The 10,000-nt window shown below is 37.6% G+C and overlaps 1 protein-coding gene across 2 annotated transcripts; it reads right to left on the bottom strand.

Moving 5' to 3' along the window:
* Positions 1 to 1,975: 1,975 nt before the first annotated feature.
* LOC137975924 (uncharacterized) lies at positions 1,976 to 9,980 on the bottom strand. Of its 2 annotated transcripts, none has more exons than XM_068823134.1 (7): positions 9,181 to 9,980; positions 7,810 to 7,848; positions 7,137 to 7,355; positions 6,338 to 6,439; positions 5,774 to 5,858; positions 3,372 to 3,487; positions 1,976 to 2,251 (listed from the first exon to the last, which is right to left on the bottom strand). In XM_068823134.1, exons 1-7 carry the CDS (start codon positions 9,759 to 9,761, stop codon positions 2,182 to 2,184), a joined length of 1,212 nt encoding a protein of 403 aa, XP_068679235.1. In that variant the 5' UTR covers positions 9,762 to 9,980; the 3' UTR covers positions 1,976 to 2,181. The 2 variants fall into 2 exon arrangements, with proteins under 2 accessions (XP_068679235.1, XP_068679234.1); XM_068823133.1 differs by having other exon boundaries at positions 5,774 to 5,861; positions 9,181 to 9,969.
* Positions 9,981 to 10,000: the final 20 nt, after the last annotated feature.

Raw genomic sequence — 10,000 nt, forward strand, 5'->3', positions numbered from 1 at the left:
ATATAATAATGTTAATTATTCCACTTGGCCATTGAATCGAGGAACAAAAACAAACTTTTGTGAAATTTCATTTATCACAGCCAAGAAAGTATTACCGTACTTAACATCACTTTAATCAGGAAAAACCAACACGTATTTCACATCTACTTTCAACAGATGAATTACATATACATGCAGTTTAAAACTAGTTTTGTGCAATGACCTTGTCAGCATATGTAAATTAGTGAGTTGAGAGAAGATATGAAAAAGGGTTTTTCATGATTCAAGAAAACAAACTTTATTCAGTGGTTTTATCAGAGAAGTTTACAAATGTAAATTAACTACCATAAAAAGATTTGTGAGCTGACGTTTGGAGCACATTGGAGCGAACTGACGAACTGTGGGTTGTTAGTGGTTTATTTAGAAGGATGTCCCCTTTACCCATTCTCCTAGGAGTGAGTCGGTCAAGTCGGTAGAGCAGCGGTGATCCAACTCGAAGGTTGTGGTTCAATTCCCACCCTGGTCAGAGTTTTTCTCTGTCCATGTGTGGGCCCATTTCTATTAGTAGAGTTAACGCTCACATGGTTCATATGGGGTACAAAGCTAGCACTTCACATTACACTCTAATCAGTTAAGTATGTTCAAATATAAGTGCTACATGGCCAACGTTTGCAAAAACGTAATCCTTCCTTGTACTTGTATATGTTCATTGCCGTGACTTCAACATCTTCAGTTCCCACAGCCTGCTCCCGTTTGACCCTGTAGCTCAGTCGATAGAGCAGCGGTGGTCTAACACGAAGGTTGTGGGTTCAATTCCCACCCTGGTCAGAGTTTTTCTCTGTCCTTGTGTGGGCCCATTTCCATTAGTAGAGTTAATGCTCACATGGTTCATATGGGGTACAAAACTAGCACTTCACATTACACTCTAATCAGTTAAGTCTGTTAACAGATTTTAGTCTGTCTAAGGCCAGACGATCTTACTGGTCATTGGGGGGCGGTCCAGGAATCAATGCGTCAATTGACTGAAAAGCGTTTATTCATTCTGTAGGGATTGAGAGTGTCTAGTTGAAAAATGCATTTCACCGAACAAGGGGGGTCCTAGGGCGTTTTGAGGTGTGAATGAGTTAATTAAGTCTTTCAGAATTCTACAGTACAGCCATTCAATTAAAAAAAGTGAGGGGTTTAGTTTCTAAAGAAACTGTGGTGCAGCATCAGTGGGGAGTATTAAAACTAAAATTTATAAAAACACAATTGGTTTTATCAATCAATTTGAATCAATCAATTTGACAATGATAAATATGAAACAAAATATACAGTATTTTCCTTCGGTACATTGTCCTGTTTACAGCTGATTTCTAATGCCCTATCTACTCTTTGCAACTTATTAAATACTACTTCTGAGTCTCTTGAGGGGCTTAATTATGCTCCCAAATTGTGAGTTACACACATGCATCAATTGCATGCAGACTTATACATCCCATGATCATAGGACATGACTTTGTCTCCTAACCAATATTATATCATTCTATTGAATACAAGGATGCATTCATTAAGGATTTCCTCAACTGAGAAAATGAACATTGAAATCCATTTTTGGCTTACAGGAAATGGACTACTCCCGCATGGGAATCCATGCACACATTTCACCCCTTGCATTGTTTCCAAATTATGTTTACATTTTTGATAAATCCAAAATGAATCTCTTACTTAGTACACAAAATGCAGTTCACTGGCTCATTGTTCAGTTTTAAAAATTATGTTGAAATTAATATAATCATTAATGCTTAAAATTTTGCCAATAATTGGCAACATACAAGCAAACAATAAGACAAAGTATTGTAACACCACTTTATGAATGGATGCTGCTACTAGTTCATCCTGGGACATTTCCCACCCACAAAATCTGACTCCAAGGAATGTCTTTCAAAAGGTCTACCTTCAAAGCATAAATAAAGTTTTTAACCAGCTTTAAAAGAGAAACTTGGAGACAATAATATTATTTTTGAAGTGTTTTTTAATTGAGACAATGAAACACAAACATTGTGCCAGAAACTATATCCAGCCCAGCTATACAACAAATATTTATATTAATTTTTGAGAATATATTTTTCTGGACCAACTTTTTGTGTACAACCATTGTTTTTGCACAAAGTGTTTCTTTAATACATTGGAAAGTAAATGATAATCATGTTGTAATCTTATTCACGGTTCCATATCATCATCTTCCAAACTAAATGTACTGCAATCTCCGACGATTTCAACATGGTGTACTCTGTCGAAAAAGATGTAAACAGCACTGTCAGATGGTTTCACAACAGATGGCTGTGCAACAAAGTAGGTGGTGATGTTTGTTAGCAGCTGGCTACTTCGCACAACTCTGAAGAAACAGCACTCAGTTTCAAAGAATGTAATAATGTTAAAATAGCTACCAGTATGCCAATGAATAAAAACTGCCAATAATTATTGGCAATAAAATTTTAAAAGCTTAGTCTTGAGAATCTGGAAATCAGGTCTGCTGTTTTTGCTCAAAGTATAGTGATAGCAGCAACTAAAATTACAGTAAAATGTAAAAACCTTTCACTAATATGGTACATGTATTACACCCATGTAACCTTACTTCAAATAAATCCACAGGCATGTGCACCAAAAAATGATGATGGCACAGTTAAACTTGCCTGATCTCATAATTCCACATTTCATTCCAACAACAATCCCCTCATCCTTTTTTTCCCTTGACTTAGATCATGATTAAATACACAACAATCAGTTTACTGGTTTCTCCAGTTTCAATATACAGCTGTTAATAATGTCAATCATATATTTAATCATTTTACAACCAAGAGAGGTGGTAAACTAACACATACTCAATGCCACGTCCAGTAATTAATGAGCCTACAGTTCTGGTCACCAAAGTGTTGTTACATGTATGTTAACAGTTAGTCATATTTATTTTTTCACTGTTCAATACGAATAGCCCACATGTTATTTCCTTTAACCCATTGAGCCCTGAGAGTGGCACTTAACAGATTTTACTCTGTCTAACGCCAGACGATTTTACTCATCAATGGAGGGCGTCCTAGGGCGTCTGAGGTGTGAGTGGGGGAAACAAGACCAGTCACATGAAAAAAATTGCACTTTAAGCATTCAACTGGGTAACATCCGACTGAATACTATAGCAATATTATTATATGCAACAATGGATTGCTTTATTGAAGATTAGTAATACTCCTGAATTCATAACGACACCCTGACTGGTTCGGATTCTGCCAACTCACTCTTTGGTCTGAAAGGAAACGACAGGACCAGATAATTTACAATAATTAAAAATATTTATTTAATAAATTAATTTTATTGTCTTATCAGAGCAACCTTCAACAGATAAAAGTGCCTACCCTTTGTCTTGAAACTGTTCTGTTTCTGGAATGCTTTCAATGACAAGGCTCATACGTGAACTGTTGCTGCTACTGCTACTACTCTGGCTGCAACTGAAGTCGCTTTCAATTTTATCCTAAAATATCAAGATCACCAGCATTAGACTAGTAATTACCATGAGTAAGTGGAATGCCGCTGAAAGGTAGCGAAACTGATCACATGCCATGAGCAACAATACTGCCCTTGATTTCTGTGGGCACAACGCAGACATCCAGAAAGACAGGAATCCGCACATCTCAAATGAGCACAATTAGAATGGCTGCCTTGTAACCTTGGCAGCAATAATTACAAAGAATAATATATTGATCAGGAAATCTTGGACTGGCACAGTTCAAGTGTCTACTGTATCACTTCAACAAACTTTTCCACTTTAATATATTGTGTTTTTATAACTTTTTTATTGAAAACAAACTTCTCATTCCTTTTGAATAACAGAAAAAGTGGTCATAGTTTGATCTATGACCAAGCAATGAAGGGGAATGGAGTTCAATACTGGGTTAATGTCACAACTTACTTTGCATCACTGTTTTAAAGAACTATCATGATGCACAGCAGTCTGTGGACTCAACCCATTTCTCTTCCTTGCACAGTCATAGATCAAATTTCAACTAGTTTTTCCAACTTCCAGGAGCCTCTAAAACAGTTACTTTGAAGGAGAGCGTTTAGCTAAACCAAAGGATTGTTGTTAGACAAGATGAGACACACTTTACATGTGATGCACAGAGGCCATAAGGATCTTTAGAACAAAGATGATTCATTGCAGATCACAGGCATTGTAACATCCACTCAAACTGAAATTGAATCTCCAAACAAACAGTCCACTGGCCTTTTATGTACAGATAAATGGGAGATGATTAACCCTCTCCCATCTCCTGGAATTATAAATTTCCAAGGTAGCTCCATACTTTTCTTTGACGATTTGGGCTTTAGAATAGCCTAGGACAATTAGGCTCTAGAGTGATACCAGAGGGGCAAAAATAAATCGGGAGCCCCCCTTCCCTTCTAACCAGCTCCTTTCCCTCCCCAATCCTCTGCTAGGCATCTTTTTCCTCCCTGATTCCAGGCCTGCAGAACCTGTTTGCAGGCTAGCTTTGAAACCCTTCATAAATGGATACCTATCACAACTTCTTCTGTTATGTAAAGGATGACAAGTGCGGAATGAGTTGTATCTAATGATAGATGCCTCTCGCTTGTGAAACAAGCATTTCCTTAGGAATGTCAAGTTTGAACTTTCTTTGCAATGTGGCTAACTAGTCTTTCTGCCCCCATTTACACATCTAGCAGCAATAAAAAAAAAGAGTCTTTAGTATACATGGAATTTCTTTTTCTATGCCACACTGGCTGAGTTGCATCTTATTTCTCCTTCCCAGTCAAACAAGTAAATTGACTACTGGATAATTAACAATTATTCTATGAGGGCACACTGGATATGAAGTGATTAGATGACCAACCAGGAGTGTAGCGCCGAGTTGGTTATAATCATTTTATATCCAGCAAGCCCGAGTATTGTTGTTTTATCAAAAACTCCAGGATCAACAACTCTTCCATATTGATTTTATTTGGCACAAAATGGCTACATGTGGTAACAATTCCGGTCCAAAACGGCTTTTGTCTGCCATTTTTTCTCAGAGCTGCAAAAATGTTTTTAGCTCGCTTTTATTGCTGACATGTTCCTTGACCATATTAGGTACAGCTGGTATATGAACTGATAGCCTGTGTCTGGCGAGCCAATGAAAATGCTGGAAAGATGATATCCTTAATTCAGTTTTTAATAACAATTACTATGTGGCTACAATAGTACGCACGCGCTGATTGGCTGCTGAGCGGGCAAGATTTTCTTGTAATGACCAGGTATTATGAAAAATTTTCTCGGCTCAACCGTTCTTTTGAGTTGAGAGTAAAAGCTACGAGCATGTGGGCAAAAACAACAAAAAATGTGAACAAAGCACAACTATATTTTCAATAACTGAAAAACTAGCATACAGATACTTCTTTAGTACGACCGACGAAGAGAGCCACAGCGAGAGTGAGTTTTATTATCCAAAGGACAAAGAACAGGCCAAAACTGAGCAAAAAAAAGGCCATACAATAAATAACTTATTAACCTTGTCTGTTCGGTCATTACAGGGAAATCTCAGACCTCGGCCTTGATGTATTGACCTCGCTATCACTCGGTCAATACACCAAGGCCTCGGTATGAGATTTCCCTGTAATGACCTCACTGTCGGTTAATAAGTGGTATTTAAATAACCCTGTAACACCCAAACTGGCCTAAACCAGCCAGACTTAGTATTTTACTCTGTCTAACGCCAGACGATTTTTCTCGGCAATGGGGAACCCCCAGGAGTCAATGGGTTAATACCTGGTTGGCTGATCTGCTTTCTGTTGGAAAGTTAAGTGCTTCATCAGGACTTTTCCATGGAATAACCGCTAGGCAAGGGTTGCTCCTACTTAACAAACACATATTACTACAAGTAACCAAGCAAGTAAGAAAATGCATCGAAAAGGAAAGCCAAATATTTTGTATTTGTTTACCTTCTCTACCGATAACCTGTCCTTCCATGGTCAGTAACATGTGACCAATGTTAGGTGGGAATTAATTTGGGATTGGTACAAAAAGGTCTCACGTAGCAGATGAGGAGAGATCCTGAGCCATAAAGGGACTGGGGAGACTCTACCCAGTCTTCACCAAGTTTCTTATCATGCTCACTTTTTTTGCATCCTGATAAACTAAGAGCCAAAGGCCAAACAGAAAAATGTCTCCTGAATTTGACACAAATGAGTACCCATTATTGTTGATTGTTTCCTATTTTTTTTAGACTTTCTTTTGCTTTACATAATCTGTGTTTTCTGCACAAAGTAAAACTCAAAACAACATGGTTATGACAGTCAGGAAAGGAATCGTACGAGTATTAAATGTACTCACATCTGTTTGTAAATAGCCTCTGGAATAATTGAATTGGCCTGATTTTCATTTAAAGCATCTTTCACTTCAGGGTGCAGAACAAAAACTGGAATATTGTTTGGCCTGTTAAAAGAAAAATTGACATACTTTCATACCACCCTTCATACTCCTACCACCCATCAAAGTGCTGATATTGAAAAATAGATTCTTGTTATTTACAGGTTTCCTGTAGTTCCAATGATAGAACCTTCATTATGCCATATTCTATCTTACTGGACAAAAATTTTGTTCAGCATTTTTGATTATTTAATTCCATTATTAAAATCCATATAACATTCTCCTTATTAGCCTACATATTAAGTTTCCTTAATTAGTTGGGGTATTGGGAATTTTAACAAACAGAGTGATACAATCATATCCAAGAGGCCCTGGTCCAAGAGATCCAAAGGACCTTCTCCAGACAAAGTTACGGGCATTACTAAACCACGAAACACTAAAACAAAACACTAATTAAAAATACCATGTATTATTGCTCCTAATTCATAGATTAAGATCAGGATTCAGATTAAGACTGAGATTAGCAGCAATAACCTTTTACGCCTACTTAGGCGTAAAACAATATTTAATCTCAAATCAAACCTTTGTTGGTTAGTATTCAATGTATGGTGGGGTCATAAATGGTGTTTTGATGCTTAGTTTCGCTGTTTCCTTGTTTAGTAATGTCCTAAAAGTTACTGGTAAATGTCACTCTGGATCCTACCACTATTTTCCTCCATTATCCTTTGACAAATATTGTTAGTATTGATTTTCTTCTACTCACCTCTCTTGTGCACTTTCATTATTGTTTTCCACTTCACCATCGTCATCATTAGCAAACTGACTTTCAAAACGATCAGGCGTTCTTCTCACAACAAACTCGTCCAAAAAGGTTTGCATCACATTTACAGGGTAATTATGGTCATTGCTTATTCTTAAATTGTGCATTCTTGCAGCCATTCTTTCTTCTGACAAAAACTGCTTACTGGCAGGACCATCTTGACTGCAGAGAAAGTTGAGGGAGATAAAATCTTGGTAATTAAATTATGTACTTCACTTGAGTCTTTGCTCCCTCATCCTGCTAATAGAATTCACTCTTTCTAATGCCAGATGATTTCAATAACTGCCAATGGTGAAGACCTTAGTGGCAGATGGGATAATAATTTTGATTCCTTGCTGCAAGTATTAAAAGTAATATAATTTATAATAATATTATTTGGAGTGCTACAAATCAAACCAAGGCAAAAATTAGTTTCTTGAAAAGATGGGGAAACTGGATTACCCAGAGAAGAATATCGGAGCAGAGTTATTATGACCAAAAATATTATTGGGTTGCAGTGAGTGCTCTCACCATAAGCCAAGCTTTCCACTGCCCACTGAAATTAGAGATAAAAATGTGTCTGCTGTGCCTTCTGAAAGCTTGTCTAAAAAAAAACAAATTTTTAATTCTGACTTACCCTTCCTCAGAATCAGAGTAGCTACTTTTCCTTTTCGTCCTGTTAGCCAGGAAAGAGCAAAAGATGCGCAAAGTTAAGTGATCAGTGGAAAACTATATGTTAAGAAGGTGAATTGTTTGCCATGGCCCAAATGAAAAACCAAGGACTTTTCTGGTCTGGAAACCTGGAAATGCCCTCCACTGACCCAAAATTTCCAAAATAATTTGGTTGGTACTTGTCTAATGGAATGTTCAGTAACAATCTGACAAAAGCTAAAGGCTTAGTTTGGAGAGGGCCCAACTGGCTCTGCTCTTATGTTGCTTCTCATTTAACATGCATACCTAATTATTATTGTTGAAAATTTATTATTTGATGCTTGCAACAAAATCATGTGAATCTCCCTTCTTGTCCAGAAATACCCCTAATCAGATGCATTTGGATTTCAATATGCATCTCAAAGTGTCCCCTTGTTGTTCTCCCCAACTCAACATTACTCGTGTCTTGGATGGAATACAGACAAATGTCGCGGTGTCCCCCAACTGTAGTCCTCAAGTAAGGAAAATAAACAGCCGCACCTTTACCCTGATACCTTATTGTTGGAAATATGGTAGGTAGCAAAGAGCGCTTACCATTTGAATGAAATTTTCGGTGAGAATGTTTTGACAAATGGTACTGCATGCTCTCTATTTAGAAAAAGAAAATGGGAATGTGCTGTATCATTTGCCAGAAAACGGGTTGTTCAGGTTGAAAAACAAACTTGGCACTTGTAATTATTATTGTGGACATATGGTACAGAAATTCGCGGGCATTCCGGTCAAAGTGAGAAAAAGGGAATACCTCGAAAGGTATTACCTTTTTCCGAATACATTCCACCGAGATGAACCGTTCCATTTGAATTCTCTCCGGAATTACCGAAAATTCCATTCAAATGATAAGCGCTCAAAGGCTTAGACTTGAGGGGACACTTCACATTGTATGTCAAAATTGAGCGTGCATCTAATTACAAAAATGGAAAAGAAAGTGAAATCAAGTTTCATTGTATCAGAAGCAAATTAAGGGAGAAAAGTATTCACCTCTAAATTTTCGATGACTCTCACTTTCTTCTGGATCACTACGTAGCAAATGAATCCGTTTAACGATTACACAAATGGAGTTTTGATCCAAGATCCATCTCCTACCTGGGCACTGGTATTTATTACATAGTTTTCTATTGCACATAAAAATACTTATCAAGAGCGAGCAAACCATATTACATCATATAGCGATGTTTCTCGTGACGTCACCCATTGTTATTAATATGCCAACCGTGGTTCCATGATTGGCAAATTTGAATATCAAAAGAAATGTGACGTCAATGTTTGTAACAAGAAATATCGCTATTTCTTCACTTACCTTCCTTCTCTTGGGCTTGCATCTTGAAGTAAGTGGACATTATTGTTGTTATTGTAAGGATTGTCGAGCGAAATTTCGTTTGAAATGTTAAATCCTGTCGAAGGATCATTTACACTTGCTGACCTCGGCAAGGAGTTGAAGAATGGACTAGAAAAGGTTTGATTCTCATTAATTAAATTGTCGGTTGTGGGTGGTTGTGTAGTTTGGACATGTGTTGAAGGTAAATTTAATACAGGGCGCAAAGAGAAAAACCTCTCGTATTGAACGTCATTCGGCGAAGTAGAAGAAGGATTTGAAGTGCCCAGCTGCTGAACGTTTGAATGTGGCGATTGTAGTTGTTCTTGCCGTGAATGAGCAAGACCCATTTGTCTGGACAGCCCAACACCTTCAAGTCTTTGTTGTGGTGGCGGAAAGTGAGGTCCGCGCAATGCGTATCTTAATCCATTGTAATTACCTTCCGTTGCAAAATGATTTCTTGCGAAAGGAGATCTTTGTGATTCGCGTTGTTGATTCGTTTGAGAGAATGAATCTTCGTTATCCCAGGAAATCGTACCATAGGGAATGCTGTTGTTGTTTTCCATTCGACCATATATATATTTCTGTCAAATTGGATACAATTTTCTCAACTTATTTGACTTCCAGGAAGCTAAAAAAATGAAATTTATGCGCTCAGAGAAGCAAATGTAACCAAAACTGATGCGCTCGGTCATCCAATAACAAAAGGTATTTCAAATCAGTTACATCACCAACAAAGTGAACTTTTCAAATGGTCGCACGCAAAGGAACAAGAAAGGCGTTCTGGGGAGGGGGTGGGGGTAAT

The sequence above is a fragment of the Montipora foliosa genome, chromosome 11 (assembly GCF_036669935.1).
Source record: "Montipora foliosa isolate CH-2021 chromosome 11, ASM3666993v2, whole genome shotgun sequence".
NCBI classification, from domain to species: domain Eukaryota; kingdom Metazoa; phylum Cnidaria; class Anthozoa; order Scleractinia; family Acroporidae; genus Montipora; species Montipora foliosa.

Coding starts and splice junctions, on each gene's coding strand:
- LOC137975924 (XM_068823133.1), bottom strand. CDS start 9,761: ATGGAAAACAACAACAGCATTCCCTATGGTACGATTTCCTGGGATAAC. Junction 7,356..7,809: donor TACTCTGATTCTGAGGAAGG/GTAAGTCAGAAT, acceptor CTTTCTCTGCAG/TCAAGATGGTCCTGCCAGTA. Junction 5,862..6,337: donor GAGGCTATTTACAAACAGAT/GTGAGTACATTT, acceptor GTGTTTGTTAAG/TAGGAGCAACCCTTGCCTAG.